The sequence below is a fragment of the Scyliorhinus torazame genome, chromosome 6 (genome assembly GCF_047496885.1).
Source record: "Scyliorhinus torazame isolate Kashiwa2021f chromosome 6, sScyTor2.1, whole genome shotgun sequence".
In the NCBI taxonomy this organism is placed as follows: Eukaryota; Metazoa; Chordata; class Chondrichthyes; order Carcharhiniformes; family Scyliorhinidae; genus Scyliorhinus; species Scyliorhinus torazame.
The window spans coordinates 105,146,537-105,168,062 of NC_092712.1; the positions used below are offsets into that span (position 1 = coordinate 105,146,537).

Below are 21,526 nucleotides of genomic sequence, written 5' to 3' on the forward strand. Positions count from 1 at the left end.
AATTGTTTCCTCTGCTGGGTGCTGAGCGAGTGTCTCCCTGAGAGTTGAGAAATAGGAGATCAAAGTTTCAGGATAAGGGGAAGACCATTTTGGATTGCGATGAGGAGAAATTTCTTCACTTGGTTGTGAATCTTTGGAACCCTCTATCCCAGGGGAAGCAGATGTTCAGTCGTTGAGTATATTCAAGACTGAGATCATTAGACTTCCGGTGGCGGCACGTAGGTGGAAGTCACACTTTGGGTGGCTCATCCTCGGGGCTCTGTTTCATGGAATTTAATGTCGGTTCCGGGGCAGTTTTTGGATAAGCTGGTGCAGGAAGATAGAAGGAAGGAGGGGAATGTTGAAGAACCAGAAAGAAAACGTCGGGAAGAAGGCAGCGAGCGAACATTCGCCGTCGAGCAAATGGTCAGCCCGGCTGCAGGAAAGATGGTGGAGGCTGGGACGTTGGGTGGGGCCGTGACCTTCACAGTAGCGACTTTGACCGAAGTGATGGCTGGAGAGTTCGAATAGCAGTTTGCCAAGTGTATCAAGGTGATGCGTAAGGAGATGATGGCAGCGATGAAGGAGCTGGTGGAGGAGGCGATGGTCCAGTGAAGGCTCTGATGTTGAATATGTCAGAGATATGGCAGCAAGGAGGGAAGTTGAAGGGGCTGGAGGAAACTCTGTCGCAACATAGTGACCAGTTGACCTCGATGGATGAGGAGCTGCGTAGAGTGGTGGAGGCTAGCAAAGGACTGAGAACCAAGGTGGAACCTGGCGAACAGGTCGAGGCGGCAGAATTTAAGAATTGTGGGCTTGCCTGAAGGGTTGGAGGGCCCAAGGCCGACTGAGTACTTCGCAAAGATGTTGGCGGAGTTGTTGGGGGAAGGGGGAAGAACCCTCCCAGTATGAACTGGGCAGAGCTCACCCGTCGCTCAAGCGACCCAAGCCGAAGACAAATTTGTTTTCATAAATACCATGTATTTTAAAAATATTTTTATTCTCCTTTTCCACATTTTCTCCCAAATTACATCCAACAATAAACAATGTTCCGTAACGAATATAATGCCAATCCCCATGTCAATAACAACAATCCCATGCTCCCACCAAACCCAAACATTAGCCCGCATGTTAACATAAACAAATATCAAAAAGGAATCAGGAATGAAATGAAATGAAAATCGCTTATTGTCACAAGTAGGCTTCAATGAAGTTACTGTGCAAAGCCCCTAGTCGACACATTCCAGCGCCTGTTCGGGGAGGCTGTTACGGGAATTGAACCGTGCTGCTGGCCTGCCTTGGTCTGCTTTCAAAGCCAGCGATTTAGCCCTGTGCTAAACAGCCCCAGGTCTGTTCCCCCAGAATCACCCATAGTCACCATTAAGATATACAGTCCCCCTCCCCCCAGGAGTTCCAGCAGGTCCGCCCGTCTTACCAGGGCACAGGGTGGAGAGGTTGATCTCCATCCCAACAGGATCCGCCTTCGGGTGATCAACAAGGTGAAGGCTACAACATCTGCCTCCGCACCCGTTTCCAACCACGACTGATCCAACACCCCGAATATGGTCTCCCGAGGGCCCGGGTCCAGTTTCACGTGCACCACTTTAGAGATTACCCTAAAAACCTCCTTCCAGTAATCCTTCAGCTTTGGACAGGACCAAAACATATGAACGTGGTTTGCGGGACCCCCCCGCAGCGTTCACACACATCTTCTACCCCTTCAAAGAATCGGCTCATCCTTGCCCTCGTGTGCTCTATATACCACCTTCAAATGTATCAGCCCCAACCTCACACACGAGGTGGAGGCATTCACCCTCTGGAGCACCTCACACCAGAACCCCCTCCTCCATATCCTCTCCCAACTCTTCCTCTCACTTTGCCTTGATCCCTTCCAGCGGTGCCTTCTCCTCTTCCAAAATAGCCCCGTAAACCGCCGACACTACCCCCATCCAGTCCCCCTGTCGTCAGCACCTCCTCCAGCAATGTGGAAGCCGGCTCTACTGGGAAGCTCTGTGTCTCCTTTCTGGCAAAGTCTCGAACCTGCATATGTAAATACCATGTTAAGGAAAAGGTCCTGAGTTGGGTGAAACAAAGGCGTGAGGTGAAGTGGGGAAGGAGTTGGTATTCGTATATACCAAGACTTAACCGTGGAGCTGTTGAGAAGGTGGGTGGCCGTTGGTCGGGTGAAGGTGGCACTCTAAGAGACTTCCGGTTGCGGCAATGCCTAGGTGGGTCACACGTTCGGCAGCTCCAGCCAAGAACGGACTTTTGGGCCCTTTTGAGGAGCCCCAGCGGCACTTGTACGACGTTTCCCAGTGTGGGAAGGTGATAGTAAGGTTCCCCCAGCACTGTATGGAGTGGACCAGGAATGGAGCAATCAAAAAAGTGGTTTTGGAGCAGCGAAGAGAGCGGGGGAGGAAAAGCAAGATGGCGGCGGGTGGAGATCAAGCAGCGTGGGTGCAGTGGTCACGGGAGCAGCAAGAGTTCCTTAAAAACTGCTTTGCGGAGCTGAGAGCAGAAATGCTGGCGCCAATGAAGGCATCGATCGAAAAGCTGGTGGAGACCCAGAAGGCCCAAGAAGCGGCGATTCGAGAGGTGCGGCAGAAGGCCTCAGAAAACGAGGACATGATTTTGGGCCTGGCGGTGAAGGTGGAGGTGCACAAGGCGCTACACAAGAAGTGGCAGGAAAAGTTTGAGGACCTGGAGAACAGGTCGAGGAGGAAGAATCTTCGGATTCTGGGTCTCCCTGAAGGCGTGGAGGGGTCCGACGCTAGAGCATATGTAGCTACAATGCTCAACACGCTGATGGGCACGGGAGCTTTCCCGAGGCCCCTGGAGCTGGATGGGGCTCATCGAATCCTGGCAAGGAGGCCTAACGCCAACAAACCGGCAAGGGCTGTAGTGGTGAGGTTCCACCTCTATGGACAGAGTGCGTCCTGAGGTGGGCGAAGAAAGAACGGAGCAGCAGGTGGGAGAATACGGAGATCCGTGTCTACCAGGACTGAAGTGCGGAGGTGGCCAAGAAGAGGGCTGGTTTTAATCGGGCCACGGTGGTTCTCCATCGGAAGGGGGTGAAGTTTGGAATGCTGCAGCCAGCGCGATTGTGGGTCACGTTTCAGGACCGTCACCACTATTTTGAGACGCCAGATTTGGTGTGGACCTTTATTCAGACTGAAAAGCTGGACTCGAACTGAGGGTTTGTTGTGGGGGCGCGTTTACTGTATTTTGGGGGTGTTCTTCTTCTGGTTGCAGGTTGGGAAGAGGGGAAATGGGAAGGGTTGAGTGGATATGATGTGGGGCTGTGTGAGAGTGTTGATGCCGGTGCTGTAGCGGCAGATCCCTGCTGATAAGGGGGAATGGAAGCTGGGGCGAGGTCGCAGAAAAAGGAGCTGCGCCATAGGAGGCCGGGCCGGCTCGGATGGAAAGTGCGGGCTTTTTCCCCGCTCTAAGGAAGGGAAGGGCGGGGCCTGGGGGGGAAGGGTGGTGCGGGAGGAGAGCACACATTTGATCGACAGGGAGGGTGGGGGGATTCTCACACTGGGGGGTCATTGGAATGGCGGGAGTGGCCGGGGTCAGCAGGAGTCAGCTGACTTACGGGAGTGTAATGGGGTAGCAAAATGGCTGGACGGTGATCTGGCTGGGAGAGGGGTGGGGGGTGGAGGGGGAGAGAACTGGGTTGCTGCTGTATTGGCCAAAGGGGAGCAGGAGGTAGAAGAGGGAGTCGGGGCGCCGCTGCCTGGGGGACTGGAGGGTGCGGGAGGCGCGGGCACCTGGCTGGCCTATAAAAGGGGATGGCTAGTCGGCAGTGGGGGGGGGGGGTGAGTAGCCCGCTGATCGGGCTGATAACATGGAATGTGAGGGGCCTGAATGGGCCGGTCAAGAGGACACGGGTGTTCGCGCACTTAAAGGGACTGAAGGCAGATGTCATGCTCCAGGAGACATACTTGAAGGTGGCAGATCAGGTCAGGCTGAGTAAGGGATGGGTAGGGCAGGTCTTTCACTCGGGGCTGGATGCAAAGAATAGAGGGGTTGCGATACTGGTGGGGAAGCGGGTGTCGTTTGAGGCGATGAATATTGTGGCGGATAATGGAGGCCGATACGTGATGGTGAGTGGTAGGTTACAGGGGACGGGTGGTACTGGTGAACGTATATGCCTCGAATTGGGATGGTGCCGGATTTATGAAACCTATGTTGGGTCGGATCCCGGATCTGGAGGCAGGGAGCTTGATAATGGGGGGGGGGGGGGGGGGGAACTTCAACACGGTGCTGGACCCAGCACTGGACCGTTCCAGGTCCAGGATGGGTAAGAGGCCGGCTGTAGCCAAGGTGCTCAAGGGGTTTATGGACTAGATGGGGTGACTAGATGGGGTGAGTGGATCCGTGGAGGTTTGCCAGGCCGGTGACCAGAGAATTTTCTTTTTTCTCCCACGTCCATAAAGCCTATTCCCGGATAGATTTCTTTATAATGAGTAGGGCATTAATCCCGAAAGTGGAGGGAACGGAATATTTGGCTATAGCCATCTCTGATCACGCCCCGCATTGGGTAGAGCTGGAGTTGGGGAAGGAGAGGGATCAGCGCCTGTTGTGGCGCCTCGATGTGGGACTGTTGGCAGATGAGGAGGTGTGCGGGCGGATCCGGGGGTGTATTCAAAGATACATGGAGGCCAACGACAATGGGGAGGTGCAGGTGGGGGTAGTCTGGGAGGCTCTGAAGGGGGTGGTTAGGGGAGAGCTAATTTCCATTAGGGCCCATAGGGAGAAGAGGGAGAGGGAGAGATTGGTGGGGGAGATATTAAGGTAGGACAGGAGCTACGCAGAGGCCCCTGAGGAGGGGCTGCTTAGGGAGCGACAAAACCTCCAAATGGAATTTGATCTATCGACCATGGGAAAAGCAGAGGCGCAGTGGAGGAAAATGCAGGGGGCGGTATATGAGTATGGGGAGAAGGCAAGCCGGATGCTGGCTCATCAGCTTCGTAAGAGGGAGGCAGCGAGGGAGATTGGTAGAATTAGAGATAAAGGGGAGAATAAACAAGGTATTTAGGAACTTCTATGGGGATCTGTATAGGTCTGAGTCCCCGGAGGGGGGGCGGGGATGCAGCGAATCTTGGATCAACTGATGTTCCCGGGGATGGAGGAGGAGCAGGTGGCTGGTTTGGGGGCACCGATTGGCCTGGAGGAGCTGGTTAAAGGATTGGGGAGCACGCAGGCGGGGAAGGCCCCGGGACCGGACGTATTCCCAGTTGAATTTTACAGAAAGTATGTGGACCTGCTGGGCCCGTTGCTGGTGATAACTTTTAATGAAGCGAGGGAGGATGGGGCCCTGCCCCCGACAATGTCCCGAGCGCTGAACTCGTTGACTTTGAAGCGGGATAAGTATCCATTGTAATGTGGATCGTATAGGCCAATTTCGCTCCTCAATGTAGACGCTAAGTTGTTGGCGAAGGTGCTGGCTACGAGGATTGAGGACTGTGTCCTGGGGATGATCCATGAGGACCAGACAGGGTTTGTGAGGGGCAGGCAGTTAAACACGAATGTGCGAAGGCTCTTAAATGTGATCATGATGCCCTCGGTGGAGGGGGAAGTGGAGGTAGTGGCAGCTATGGACGCGGAGAAGGCCTTTGATCGGGTGGAGTGGGAGTAACTCTGGGAAGTGCTTGGGAGGTTTGGGTTCGGGGACGGGTTCATAAGTTGGGTCAGGCTGTTATATAGGGCCCCAGTGGCGAGTGTGGCGACAAACCGGCGTACTTTAGGTTGTACCGTGGGACGAGGCAGGGGTGTCCCTTATCCCCCTTGTTGCTTGCACTGGCAATTGAGCCTCTGGCCATGGCACTGAGGGAGTCTAGGAACTGGAGGAGATTGGTCCGGAGGGGGGGAGGAACACCGGGTGTCGTTAAATGCTGATGACCTGTTGTTATATGTTGCAGACCCAGTGGAGGGGATGGCGGAGGTTATGCGGATCCTTAGTGAGTTTGGGGACTTCTCGGGCTATAAGCTCAACGTGGGGAAGAGTGAGCTCTTTGTGGTGCGTGCGGGAGACCAGGGAAGGGGGATAGACGAGCTACCATTGGAGAGGGCGGATTGGAGCTTCCGATACCTGGGGATCCAGGTAGCTAGGAGCTGGGGGGCCCTGCACAAGCTCAGTTCGACACGGTTGGTGGAGCAGATGGAGGAGGACTTCAAGAGATGGGATATGCTGCCAGTCTCCCTGGTGTGTAGGGTGCAGTCGGTCAAGATGACGGTCCTCCCGAGGTTCCTGTTTGTGTTCCAGTGCCTGTCCATCCTATTCCCCAAGGCTTTTTTAAAACGGGTAAGCAGGAGTATTATGGGATTTGTATGGGCGAATAAGACCCCGAGGGTGAAGAGGGTGTTTCGGGAGCGTAGCAGGGACAGGGGGGGGCTAGCGCTGCCGAATCTATGTGGCTATTATTGGGCAGCCAATGTGGCGATGATCTGTAAGTGGGTAATGGAGGGAGAGGGGGCGGCGTGGAAGAGGCTAGAGATGGCGTCCTGTGTGGGCACGAGCTTGAGGGCGCTGGTGACGGCACCGCTGCCGCTCTCGCTGACAAGGTACACCACGAGTCCGGTGGTAGCAGCGACACTGAAGATCTGGGGGCAGTGGAGGCGACATAGGGGCGAGGTGGGGGCCTCGGTCTGGTTCCCGATACGAGAGAACCACAGGTTTGTTCCGGGTAGGATGGATTGGGGGTTTCTGAGCTGGCATCGGGCAGGGATTAAAAGAATGGGGGACTTATTCATCGATGAGACTTTTGCGAGCCTAGGGGCGCTAAGGGAGAAATTTGGGTTACCTCCCGGGAATGCTTTTAGGTACATGAAAGTGAGAGCGTTGGTGAGGCGACAGGTGAGACGGCAGGTGAGGGAATGTCCGCTGCTCCCAGCACGAAGGATTCAGGACAGGGTGATTTTGGGTGTATGGGTTGGAGAAGGCAAGGTCTCGGCGATCTATCAGGAACTGCAGGAGGCGGAGGAGGCCTCGGTGGAGGAGTTAAAGGATAAGTGGGAGGAGGAGCTGGATGAAGATCTGTGGGCTGATGCCCTGAGTAGGGTTAATTCTTCCTCCTCTTGCGCCAGGCTCAGCCTAATACAGTTCAAAGTTGTCCATAGGGCGCATATGACAGGAGCGAGGATGAGTAGGTTTTTTGGGATGGAGGACAGGTGTGTGAGATGCTCGGGGAGCCCAGCAAATCACAGCCACATGTTCTGGACATTCCCGGCGCTGGAGGGGCTTTGCGAGGACTATGTCCAAAGTGGTGAACACCCGGGTCAAGCCGAGCTGGGGGATAGCGTTATTTGGGGTATCGGAAGAGCCGGGAGTGCAGGAGCCGAAAGAGGCCGGTGTTCTGGCCTTTGCGTCCCTGGTAGCCCGGCGGAGGATCCTACTAATGTGGAGGGAGGCAAAGTCCCCAAGCGTGGAAGCTTGGATTAACGATATGGCAGTGTTCATCAAGCTGGAAAGGATAAAGTTTGCCTTGCGAGGTCAACAGCAGCAGCAACCGGGGGGGGGGGGGGGGGGGGGTGCGCGCATTTGGTTTTTCTGTTGCCGCTTCCGCCGACAAGGTACACCACGAGTCCATTGGTGGCGGCGACTCTGAAGATCTGGGGCAGTGGAGGCGACATAGGGGCGAGGTGGGGGCCTCGGTCTGGTCCCCGTTATGTTAGAGTGGGGCGTTTTTCCTTACTGGCTTGTTTATTTGTTAAATGGGGGTTATTGTATTTTATTGGAAATCTCATGTATAATTTTTGCTTGTTTTGTGCTTTATTCTTTTTTTTTCTGGTTGAAGTGTTTTGAAAGTAATTGAAAATTTGAATAAATATATTTTTAAAAAAAAAGAAGGTGGCACTCTACGATAATGGCGAGAGATTCGGAGTGATCTACCTGGCGAAGCTGAGGGTGACCTACAACTTGAAGGACTTCTACTTTGAGCAGGTGGAGGCGTTCGTGAAGGCTGAAGGACTGGGGTGAAAATGAGAGATGGGACTGGGGTTTGGCTTTGGACTGAGGAAAGGGGGGCAAAATGCCTTATGCAGTTTCATTTCTTGCTTGTTTAAGGATGTTTTTGTTTTATATGAGGGAAGGGAACAGTTGGGGGTTTGGTTTTTGGGTTGGCTGGCGGGGAAGGGTAGCGTACCCTGCGGTATGGGGTACAGAGGATAGGAGATTACTGAACTTTGGGGTTATAGTGGTTTTCTGGGGCGCGGTTTTCTGCACTGGTTAGGATTGTTTGTCTTTTGTTTTTAGGGACTGAGCATTGGGGAAGGGATTGGGAGGAAGGGGGCCTGGGCAGGGGCCTCCACACTAGCCAGTGACTTCTAGCCATCGCTCTAAGGAGCTCGGGGTTGTGGAGAGGAATAGTGAGGGGGGGGGGGGGGAGGTGGAGCATAGGGTATCCTTGTATGCCAACGATTTGCTACGGTACATCACAGAGCCTAGCATGCCGATGGGGAATATACTGGGGCTGCTCCAAAGATTTGGGTCAATCTTGGGGTATAAATTGAACCTACGTTAGAGCGAGTATTTTATGGTATCCCAACCGGGGATGGGGGCCAGTTGCCATTTTGTAGGGCAGCAACCCACTTCAGGTACAGGGAGTGCAGGTGGCACGTGATTGGAGTGGGCTCCGAAGGTATAATTTTCCTAGTTTGGTGGGGAGGGTGAAGGCTGATATGGCAAGGTGGAACAACCTCCCTTAGTCATTGCCAGGCCGGGTGCAGGCACTCAAAATTAATGTATTACCGTGATTTCAGTGCCTGCCGGTCTTTCTACCAAAATCTTCAAGGAGGTGGTGTTATGGGAGAGGTGTTTTCAGAACCCCAAAATATATCATGGAGTTCAACCAACCTCCCCCTTTAATGGATTGCTGCTTTTGAAGCACATGGCTTGTTCCCCAGGTGTAGTATTACAATTATGGATACATGGGTTTTTAAACAAAACAATGTTTATTCCATGAACTCAAATTAACCTTTTAAATAATCATTGGATTTCTTAACACCCCTTACTTCAAAGATAACCCCGAAAATAATACAACACTATCCAATCCTTCAAACTGTCCCTTTAAACATCCACAAGATGTCACCTTGAAAAAAACAGTAACACACCAGGTTGCCTATAATATATATTTTCTGTTGGATGGCAGAGATATATCAGCTTGGTTGACTTCAGCTCCAGCACCTTGATTTTCCTCCTGCAGCTCTCTGGAAACACCCAGCCACTCCCAGCTGCTCTCTCAAACTGAAACCAAAAGCAGAAGTGAGCTCAGCTCCCTCCCTGTGACATCACTTCAGTAATATGATCAGCTTTATTATTTTTTTTGAAATATATTTTATTGACATTTTTCAAACAGAGATTTTCCGTTTTTACAACATAATAAAGAAATTAAACGTTATTTAAATATTATATTAAACTAACAACAAATGAAAAAAGAGATAAACAAAAAGCAAATATCAACAACTGGCAAAAAAAAAAAAGCACAGGTTAATACCCCCCCCCCCTCCCCCCTGGGTTGCTGCTGCTGTCCTTTCTGTTTTTCCATTATCGTTCCGCGAGATAGTCAAGGAACGGTTGCCACCGCCTAGTGAACCCCTGAGCCGAAAGTCTCAACGCATATTTTATTCGCTCCAGTCTTATGAACCCTGCCATGTCATTTATCCAGGCCTCCAAGCCCGGGGTCTTCGCTTCTTTCCACATAAGTAGAATCCTACGCCAGGCTACTAGGGACGCAAAGGCCAGAACGTCGGCCTCTTTCGCCTCCTGCACTCCCGGTTCTTCTGCAACCCCAAATATAGCTAACCCCCAGCTTGGTTTGACCCGGACCCCCACCACCTTTGAGACACCCTCCCAGAACTCATGCAGTGCCGGACACGACCAGAACATGTAGGTGTGGTTCGCCGAGCTTCCCGAGCACCTCCCACACCTATCCTCCACCCCAAAAAACCTGCTCAGTCTTGCTCCCGTCATATGCGCCCTGTGTAGAACCTTAAATTGAATCAGGCTAAGCCTGGCACATGAGGACGAGGAATTTACCCTGCTTAGGGCATCTGCCAACAGCCCCTCCTCAATCTCTTCCCCCAGCTCCTCTTCCCATTTTCCCTTCAGCTCCTCTACCATCGTCTCCCCCTCGTCTCTCATCTCCCTGTATATTTCCGACACTTTACCTTCTCCAACCCATGCCCCCGAAATCACACTTTCCTGGATCCCTTGCATCGGGAGTTGCGGAAATTCCCTCACCTGTTGCCTCGTAAATGCCCTCACTTGCATGTATCGGAAAGCATTCCCTGGTGGCAACTTATATTTTTCTTCCAATGCTCCCAAACTCGCAAACGTCCCATCCACAAACAGGTCCTTCAGCTTCCTAATTCCTGCTTGCTGCCAACATTGAAATTCCCCATCTATCCTCCCCGGGACGAACCTGTGGTTATTCCTTATCGGGGACCACACCGAGGCACCCGTCACTCACCTGTGTCTTCTCCACTGCTCCCAGATCTTCAAGGTCGCCACCACCACTGGGTTTGTGGTGTACCTTTTCGGGGAGAACGGTAGCGGCGCTGTCGCCAGCGCTTTCAGGTTTGTTCCCTTACAGGACGCCATCTCCAGCCTTTTCCACGCCGCACCTGCCTCTTCCCTCATCCACTTACGGACCATCGACACATTGGCGGCCCAATAGTAGTCACTCAGACTCGGCAGTGACAATCCCCCTCTGTCCCTACTGCGCTGCAGGAACCCCCTCTTTACCCTCGGGGTCTTTCCCGCCCATACAAAGCTCGTAATGCTCCTATCTATTTTTTAAAAAAAGGCCTTAGTAATCAGGATGGGGAGGCACTGAAACACGAAAAGAAACCTCGGGAGGACCACCACCTTGACCGCCTGTACTCTGCCCTCCAATGACAGGGGCACCATGTCCCACCTCTTAAAGACCTCCTCCATCTGCTCTACCAGTCGCGTCAGGTTAAGTTTGTGTAGGGTTCCCCAGTTCCTGGCCACCTGAATCCCCAGTTATCGAAAATTCCCTGTCACTCTCCTCAGCGGCAAAGCATCTATCTCCCTGCCCTGTTCCCCGGGGTGCATCACAAAAAGTTCGCTCTTTCCCATATTTAATTTATATCCCGAGAACTCTCCAAACTCCCTGAGTATCTGCATTACCTCTGGCATCCCCTCTACTGGGTCCGCCACATATAGCAGTAAATCGTCTGCATATAGTGACACTCGATGTTCCTCTCCCCCTCTAAGCACCCCCCTCCACTTCTTAGTGTCCCTCAGCGCTACGGCCAATGGCTCAATTGCCAACGTGAACAGTAACGGGGACAGGGGGCACCCCTGTCTTGTACCCCTATGTAATCGGAAGTACCCCGATCTTTGCCTATTTGTAACAACGCTTGCCACCGGGGCCCCGTACAGGAGTCTAACCCATCTAATGAACCCCTCCCCGAATCCAAATCTCTTCAGCACCTCCCACAGATAGTCCCACTCCACTCTATCGAATGCCTTCTCTGCATCCATCGCCACCACTATCTCTGCCTCCCCCTCCGGTGGGGGCATCATCATCACCCCCAGCAACCTTCGTATATTGGCGTTCAATTGTCTCCCTTTAACAAACCCTGTCTGGTCGTCATGCACCACCCCTGGGACGCACTCCTCTATCCTTGTCGCCATCGCTTTGGCCAGCAGTTTGGCGTCTACGTTTAGGAGGGAGATGGGCCTGTATGACCTGCACTGCAGCGGGTCTTTGTCTCGTTTCAGAATTAACGATATCGTCGCCTCCGACATTGTCGGGGGTAGTGTCCCCCTTTCCTTAGCCTCATTGAAGGTTCTCGCCAGAAGCGGGGCCAGCAGGTCCATATACTTCCTGTAAAAGTCCACCGGGAACCCATCTGGTCCTGGGGCCTTCCCTGCTTGCATATTCCCAATTCCTTTGATCACCTCCTCCACCTCAATCTGCGCCCCAAGACCTGCCACCTCCTGCTCCTCCACCCTTGGGAACTCCAGCTGGTCCAAAAAGTGTATCATTCCCTCTTTCCCCTCCGGGGGTTGGGACTTATACAGCCTCTCCTAAAATGTCTTGAACACCTCGTTCACTTTCCCTGCTCTCTGCTCCATCTTTCCCGTTTCGTCCCTAACTCCTCCGATCTCTCTCGCCGCCCCCCTCGTTCGAAGTTGTTGGGCCAGCAGCCGGCTCGCCTTTTCCCTATATTCATATTGTATTCCCTGTGCCTTCCTCCACTGCGTCTCCGCCTTTCCCATGGTCAGCAGGTCAAACTCCGTCTGTAGTCTTCGTCTTTCCCTGTATAGCCCTTCATCTGGGGCCTCCGCATACTGCCTATCCACCCTCAGAATTTCCCCAACCAATCTCTCGCTTTCTTTACCCTCTTGTTTCCCCTTGTGGGCTCTAATGGAAATCAGCTCTCCTCTAACCACCGCCTTCAGCGCTTCCCATACTACCCCCACCTGGACCTCCCCACCATCATTGACCTCCAGGTATCTTTCGATGCATCCCCTTCCCCATACCCCCTCGTCTGCCAGTAGTCCCATGTCTAATCTCCAAAGTGGGCGCTGCTCCTTTTCCTCTCCTAGATCCAGATCCACCCAATGTGGGGCGTGATCTGAAACGGCTATAGCCGAGTACTCCGTTCCTGCCACTTTCGGGATCAGCGCAAAAGCCTATCCGGGAGTATACTTTATGGACGTGGGAGAAGAAGGAAAACTCTTTCCCCATCGGACTAGCAAATCTCCACGGATCTACCCCTCCCATCTGCTCCATAAATCCCTTAAGCACCTTGGCTGCTGCCGACCTTCTCCCGGTCCTGGATCTGGACCGGTCCAGCCCTGGGTCCAGCACTGTGTTAAAATCCCCCCCCCATTACCAAGCTTCCCGCCTCCAGGTCCGGGATACGTCCCAGCATTCACTTCATGAATCCCGCGTCATCCCAGTTCGGGGCATATACGTTCACCAGCACCACCGCCTCACCTTGCAACCTGCCACTCACCATCACGTACCTGCCCCCACTATCCACCACTATGGTCTTAGCCTCGAACGATACCCGTTTCCCCACCAGTATTGCCACCCCTCTGTTTTTCGCATCTAACCCAGAGTGGAATACCTGTCCCACCCATCCTTTCCTCAGTCTAACCTGATCCGCCAATTTCAGGTGCATCTCCTGGAGCATAACCACGTTCGCCTTCAGTCTATTCAAGTGCGCAAACACCCTTGCCCTCTTAATCGGTCCATTTAAGCCTCTCACATTCCACGTAATCAGCCGGGTTGGGGGGCCATTTACCCCCCCCCCACTCGTCGACTAGCCATCCCCTTTTTTAAGCCAGCTCCTCACCCAGGTCCCACGCACCCGTCTGTCCCCCAGACGGCGCCCTCCCGTCCCGACCACCTCGTCTCGCCTGCTAGATTCCCCTCTAGCTTGATTGCTCCCCCCATATTGCTTCCGGGAGTCAGCTAACTCTGGCTGACCTCAGCTTCCCCTGTTTACCCTTTGACCTCCCTGCGTGTGAGGCCCCCTTCCTTCCTGCGCCCTTTTTCCCGCCTCAATTTCCATAGCGCGGGAAAAAAACGCACTTCTCTCTCGGCCCCGCCCCTAATGGCGCAGTTCCCTCATTCCCCTTCCCTGTCCCCTTTTCCACCGGTGCCCACATTTCTTCGTGTCGCGCCCCACCCCCACCCCGGGGGGGGGGGGGGGGGGGGGGGGAGGAATTCCCCGTCCAACATTCTTACGTATTAGCCCTCCCCTCTCCCTACTTCACATTTCTGTGCCACCACCTCGCTACCTCTCTCCAGACATCAATTTCTCAAGTCTTGTCCAATTTCTCTTCCTGAATGAATGTCCATGCCTCCTCCGCCGTCTCAAAGCAGTGGTGTTTGCCCTGGTGTGTGACCCACAATCTTGCCGGCTGCAGCATCCCAAATTTGACTTTCTTCCTATGGAGCACCGCCTTGGCCCGATTGAAGCTCGCCCTCCTTCACTCCAATCACCTCCGCACTCCAATCTTGATATACGCGTATCACCGCGTTCTCCCACTTGCTGCTCCGTGTCCTCTTAGCCCAACTCAGGACCATCTCCCTGTCCCTGTAGCGATGGAACCTCACCACTATTGCTCGTGGTGTTTCCCCTGCCTTTGGTCTTCTCACGAGGACCCGGTTCGCTCCCTCCACTTCCAGGGGGCCCGATAGGGCCTCAGTTCCCATTAGTGTATGAAGCATCGTACTCACATACGCCCCAGCATCAGCCCCCTCTGTCCCTTCAGGAAGACCTAAAATCCTTAGATTCTTCCTCCTCGAGCTGTTCTCCAGGGCATCCAGCCTTTCTATACACCTCTTATGTAGTGCCTCGTGCGTCTCCGTTTTTACCACCAGGCCCTGTATCTCGTCTTCGTTCTCGGCTGCCTTTGCCTTCACTCCATGGAGTTCCATCGCCTGGACCTTTTGTGTTTCCTTCAATCCCTCGATTGCCAGTAACATGCGCCAGCACCTCTTTCTTTAGCTCCTCCACAGATCGTCGGAGGAACCCCTGCTGTTCTGGGCCCCATACCATCTGGGCTCCCTCGGCCGCCATCTTGCTTCTCCCTTCTCTTCCCTGCCGCTGCTCCAGAGGATCCTCCGCAATCTGGACACTGCTGTCACTCCTTTCCATCCACACCCGGGGGGACTTCTTCCTTTGTCACCTCACACTGGGTTTGGCCGTAAAAAATGTCCGTTGGGGCTCCCGATAAGAGCCCAAAAGTCCGTTGAAACGGGAGGTGCCGAAACGTGCGGCTTAGCTGGTCATCGCCGCAACCGGAACCTCTTATCAGCTTTATTTGTTAAAGGTACATTGCTTAAACATCCATTTCTTAAAGGTACTCTCACATGACAGGGTGGTCAAATTATGGAGGATGATAGGGTGTCCATGGAGGGGGTTAAGGCGAAGTGGGAGGATGAGCTGAGGGGGGGGGGGGGGACGGTGATGGAAGAGGGTCCTGTGGTGTGAGGTGCTGCAAAGGGTGAATGCCTCAACCTCACATATGAGGTTGGGTTCATACAATTGAAGGTCGTGTATAGGGCGGACCTCACAAAAGCAAGGATGAGCTGGCTCTTTGAGGGAATGGAGGATGTCTGCGAGCGGTGTGGGAGGGGCCCCGCAAACCATGTGCATATGTTCTGGTCATGCCCGAAGCTGGGGAGGTTTTGGTGGGAGATATTTAACACCATCTCGGGGTGCTGCATATGGATTTGGAGCCTGGTCCCCTAGAAGCCACTTTCGGGATGTTGGACCGGCCCAAGTTGCAGGCGGGTGCGGGGGCAGACGTTTTAGCCTGATTGCTCGTAGGCAGGTCCTGTTGGGGTGGAGGTCAGTTTTTCCGCCCTGTGCCTCGGGTTTCTCTGCCCTGTGCTTCGGTGTGGAGAGGGAGAGGGGGGAGAACGGGACCTGTTGGAATTTTTGACTCTGGAGAAGGTAAAGTTTGATTTAAGGGGGACAAAGGTGTGGTTCCATAATTCTTCGAGTTTGTTTATCATGCACTTTTGGAGTTGGTTGCCGTTGAATGCTAATGTGGGTTTGTTTGTTGTTAGTTTTTTCTTGTAACTTGTGAGTCCATGTTTTAGGTTGTATACTGGTGGGGTTGTTTTGTTGTTTTTATGTTTATGTGGTGAAAATGCTGAAAATATGGTGAATAAAAAGATTTTTAAAAACATGAGATCGATAGATTTTCATGCACTAAGGGAATAAAGGGATATAGGAATAGGGCAGGACAGTAGAGTTGGTGTGGAAGATCACTCATGATCACTAAATAGTGAGATGGCTCAAGGGGCCATATTACCTACTCTTACTCCAATTTCTTGTGTTTTTACTCAATGATTATTTTTTAAAGAAGCTATTTCTCTGGGATATGCTATCCAACAGTATACTATTCCCGTTTGGTCTATGAGGCTAGGTGCTGAAATGTGATGTGTACAGAACTGCTAAGAATCCCTTGTAAGGACGGAGTGCAGTTTTACTAGTTTACAAAACAATTAGTCTATTTTGTTCTGAAAATATACAGCTCCTCATAGATTTTCTTTCAATTTCAATATGAATGTTCCCTTGATGTGGTAAATCAAAGAGTGGGGGCAAGGCAAACGGGAAAAGTATTAGCACACAATCTGTAAAACAGACAGTGACAGGTAGGGATAGAGAGTACAAATCTAACAAATAAAAACATGAGACTAGAGGTTATAAAAAGAATAAAGGAATATAAGGCTCTGTATCTGAATGCACAAAGCATTCAAAACAAAACAGATGAACTGAGAGTACACATAGAAATAAAGCAGTACAGAGAAACCAGAGCTCATGGAGAGAAGGAAGGCCGATGTCGTGGCCTTCTCTCTGATTGCACGGCGGCGAATTTTGCTGGAGTGGCGATCGGCATCGCCACTGGGGGCAGCGGCTTGGTTGGGTGACCTGTACGACTTTGTTGGGTGACCTGTACGACTTCCTGCGGTTAGAGAAGATAGCAGCGTGAGGCCGAAGGGAATCACTACTGGTCTCCGCCACCTCAGACCAGACATAATGACCATGTTTGTGGGCTCAGAGGCCACTGCAGCCCCTGGATGGTCCAGGATGTGGCAGGACAGTGCACTAGCACTACACCCTAGCAGTGCCAATCAGGTTGATGGTGCCAGACAGCACTGCCTGGGTGCCATGTTGGCACTGCCATGGGGTGGGTCCATGAAGGGGGGCGAATTGGCAACACCATAGTAGGGGCTCGCTCACCTTTTTTTTGGGGGGGGAGCTGTTACAGGCGAGTGGCAGGGTGGGGGGCCTTTGCTGGTCTGAAGGGAGAGCCTATGAGAGGGCTCCAATGCCAGTGATCATTGGAGGGGTGGGCGAGAGGGTTTTGATGCCAGCGGGGTGGGGAGGTGGGGGCAGGGGTACTGAAGCCCAGATGCCTGCAATGTTGGGGCTCCAATCTCTGCAAAGCTGGGTTTTCCGGCGTCCTCAGGTCCCACGCATCTCTTTTTCGACGGGTTTCACCCTGTCTCCAAACTAATGACTAAGTGTGGGGAGGATTGCAATGTGAATCACGCCAAAACAGCTGGAGTGCTTCACACTGGTTTTCCTGCCCAAAATAACACAGTTATTTTTGGGAGAATTCTGCAGAGTACAAAAGCATGGGCATTATGAGAAGACTTTATGAAACACTGGCTCAGCACCAATTAAAATACTATGTTCAGGGCAGCATGGTGGCGCAGCGGTTAGCATTGCTGCCTCACGGCACCGAGGTCTCAGGTTCGATCCTGGCTCTGGGTCACTACGTGTGGAGTTTGCGCATTCTCCCCGTTTTAGCGTGGGTTTCACCCCCATAAAAAAGATGTGCAGGTGAGGTGGATTGGCCACGCTAAATTCCCCCTTAATTGCAAACTAATAAATTGGGTACTCTAAAATTTATTTTTATTTTTTAAATACTGTGTTCAATTCTAGGCACTGCAGTTTAGCAAGGATACAATTTAGAGAGGGTGCACAAAATGATTTTAGAAAACGGTTCCAGGGATGAGGAACTCTATATAAGAGATGTGAGAGGAGATCTGACAGTGCGCAAAAGCGTGAGAGATCAAGATAGAGAGAAATCATCTTTATTGGCAAAAGGATCGAAAACTGGAGGACACAGATGGAAGCTGATTGGCAAAGGAATGAACGTAACATTAGGAAATAATTTTTATCAGTGGGTGGGTACAATCTGAAATGCACTGGCTGACTGGTGGGGGCGATTCAATGGTGACTTCAAAAGGGATTGGCCAATTATCAGAGGGGAACAAAATTGCAGGGCTACAGGGACAGGATGGGCAAGTGCCAGTCGCATAATTGCTCTTGCAGAATGATGCTATGGACTGGGCAGACTTGACTGGCTCCTTCTGTGCTCTAATCATACTATGATTCTACTTTTTATCTTTGAAAAGTAAAATACTGTGACATTAGCAGTGCTGTAGCTCCAGTGTCAGCAACCATTTTACTGAAAACTAGCATCTGTCAGTCTACTTTATATTTACTAAGCTGACCTGAAATGTTGCTTTCATAGTTGATTTTTTTTTTGCTGCAGAGGTTTTAACAGCTCAATGTCAGGCTGGCTCAGTAAGATTGCTCTATTCTGTTTGCACCTACTGTGCATTTGAATAATATAAAAGGTGGAGAGGATTCAGTTTTCACAAATGTCATGCAGATTGTATCTGTACCAGATATATAAACAGAGTATGGATTGGTCAAACGAGACTAAATGTGAAGCCCCGAGGCTGAAGTAATAACAATTACTGAACTCCCAAATTGTTCTGTTTCATTTACTCTGAGGAGCTGCATCGAATGGATACGTTTTGTGTTTCATTGAATTTGTGCTCCACAATTTAAATTGCATCTTAATTTTTGCATAAGGCAAGTCTATCTTTTAGCAAATTTTATGTACTTTAGCAAATAGTTGAAAGTTTTATATTTTTTTAAGTTACTATCTTAAGATAACAGATTTTCCTATTAATTGCAGGTTTCCAAATGCTGGGAAATCTTCATTATTGAGCCAGCTGTCTCATGCTAAGCCTAAAATTGCAGATTATCCATGTAAGTGTAACACTGGAAGACCATTTCTTCCCCACTAATGTTTGCCATCCCCCTCCTTTTACACCTAAAGCCCAGGAACAGAAGTAGACCATTCAGCCCTTTTAGTCTGCTTTCTATGCTGCATCCTCCAATTTGGACAGTGTCTGACAAGAAGCGCTGTGTGTCATTAGCATTATTTTAATTGGATTTGTTTATTGTCACGTGTACAGAGGTACAGTGAAAACTATTTCAGACAGATCATTCCATACATGAGAAAAATACATAGGGCAAACATAAATATACAATGTAAATACTTAGACACAGGCACCGGTGAAGCATACCGGAGTGTAGTACTATTCAGTAGAGAAGACGTGTGAAGAAATAAGATCAATCCATAAGAGGGTTGTTTAGTAGTCTGGTAACAATGGGGAAGAAGCTGTTTTTGAATCTGTTGGTGTGTGTTATCAGACTTTTGTATCGCCTGCCCTATGGAAGAAGTTGGAAGAGTGAATACGCCTGGTAGGAGGGGTCCTTGATTATGCTGCTCGCTTTCCCAAGGCAGCTGGAGATGCAGACAGGATTAATGGATGGGAGGACTGGGCTGTGTTCACAATTCTCTGACGTTTCTTGCGGTCTTGGCCGAGCAGTTGCCATACCAGGCTGTGATGCAGCCAGATGGAATGCTTTCTATGGGGCATCTGTAAAAGTTGGTAAGAGTCAATGTGGACATGCTGAATTTCCTTAGTTTCCTGAGAACTAAGCACATTCATAAAGCACATTATTCCAGATAGTACATTAACTCTCTTTTTTTTAATGTCAAAAAGTAAACATAGACTTGATACAAGTTAGCCTGTGGGATACATTTTAACAAAGTTGAGCAGATAAATGAATTCTAATATTTAGAAACAAAGAAAATAGAAGCAGGAGAAGGCCATTTGTCTCTTTGAGCTTTCTGCACCATTCATTATGATCATGGTTGATCATCCAACTCAGTAACCTGCTCTCCACTTTCCCCCTTTGAACCTCATTGAACCCTTTGGCCCCAAGAGCTACATCTAACTTCTTTTTTTTTGATTCCGTTATAATGACTCTTCTGGCACTGGTAACCTGTACATGGTGCAATTTTGAAAATATTTTAAAAAATATTTAATGGGTTCCAACAAGGTCGGCACAACATCGTGCTGTACTGTTATATGTTCTATGTTCTAAGTGCTTCAAAAACAATTGAGTACTGATTGACTTAAATATCAGCTCTATCAATTTGTACGTTCTAACTTTCATACTTTATCTGTATTTATATAATATATTTAATTCTAGTTAACACGGTTACAAGAGAACCCAGTCCCTTTGTTTTCTTTTTCCTGCAGCCTTGTGCCAAATGAAGAGTATTTTGTACATCCATTGCCACATTTCTTCTCTTAATAGTATCAGAACTGCTTCACTGCATACCACCATTTCAAAGAGGAAGCAACATCCATCGTCAAATCAGGCTAACTGTCTTTTACCATTTAAACACCCCACAACAGAACAATCTCAGAACCAAATGTAAAAATTCACTATCACAGCTCATCCCTGGACATTATAATGAAGGCTTGTTCAAAAAGAAAAGAACACTAACATCATATTCAGGTTCATCATCAGGAAGTGGGGCCAATGTTAAAAATCATTAAGTCAATAGTGCTAACCATTGCATTACAGTGGTAGTAAAAGCTGCTTTTTTCATTAAATGAATGCAATGATTCCTCTTAGCCAGAGCATCAAACCACCTGGTGTTCTACAGTCACCCAGTTAGCAGTCCAATGCTACCGTGATCAAATTTAAAAACTATTCATGGCAAGTAAATGCAAATTATTGGTTATCTTTGTAGTTCCAGCACAATTCTGCATGCAGTTTACGATGATTTATGTTTGTACTGTGATCCATTTAAAGATATGAGTTAACATGTGATTGTATTTTGCTTTGTATTCTCTTTACCTTATTTACTATTCAAATCATTGCCAATCTTTATTACTTTAAAGTTATTGTTTTGTGATGGTGCAAGTGAAGACATCGTGCTTATCCAGTGACCTAACCTACATTTGAGGGTGGCACGGTTAGCACTGCTGCCTCACAGCTCCAGGGACCCGGGTTCAATTCCGGCCTTGGGTGACTGTCTGGAGTTTGCACGTTCTTCCCGTGTCTGCGTGGATTTCTTCAGGGGGTTCTCGGTTTCCTTCCACAATCCAAAGAAGTACAGGTTAGGTGGATTGGCCATGCTAAATTGCCACTTAGTGTCCAAAAGGTTAGGTGGGGTTACTGGGTTACAGGGATAGGGTGGCGGCGTGGGCTTAAGTAGGGTGCTCTTTCCAAGGGCTAGTGCTGGCTCAGTGGGTTGAATGGCCTCCGTCTGCACTGTTAATTCTATGATCTATGTTCTATTTGTTAATGGGAATCTCTGACTGATAGACATTAGACTTTGGAACTTTGGATGCTCACTTGTCCTGCTTTAAAATATGATGTTTATAAAGTCATCATATTTTTTACAGTTTAGTGTTGTGTATAAATATTGTAAAATCTTTGAAAAAATGTGACTTTAGCAGATTTGAGATTGTGCTGATTCAGTAAAATGTAGAAAAGCACCAGGCTTACTTGGTGATATTGGACAGTTTATTTTTCTTATTGGTGCCACGCAGCAGAGCTGGTGAGAAAGCAAACAATTTCCTTCCAGTCTGTTCTCAAAATGGCTTAACAGCCGGAATCTGCAAGAGTGGACTTGATGATTTTTTATAATTTTACCTTTTATTACCTGAAAAGGCTGTAGAGGTTAGGTCAATTGAAAATTTCAAACAAAGATTGTTGTTAGGCAAGGGTATGAAGGACAATAGAACCAAGACAGGTAGATGGGGTTGATCAGCAGTGATTAAATTGAATGGTGTAATGAGGTGCTGCATGGCCTGCTCCTGTTCCTATATTCTTGCTGAAAATAAAGGCTATTAATAGAAGTGGTTTTGCA

The 21,526-nt window shown here is 50.1% G+C and overlaps 1 protein-coding gene across 1 annotated transcript in view; it reads left to right on the top strand.

The window, feature by feature from the left end:
• Window positions 1–21,526, top strand: part of gtpbp10 (GTP-binding protein 10 (putative)) — a 90,125-nt gene that overhangs the window by 31,160 nt on the left and 37,439 nt on the right. The window contains exon 5 of the mRNA XM_072508630.1: window positions 18,482–18,555. Within this exon, the coding sequence (XP_072364731.1) occupies window positions 18,482–18,555 (74 nt within the window). The remainder of the gene's footprint in view (window positions 1–18,481; window positions 18,556–21,526) is intronic.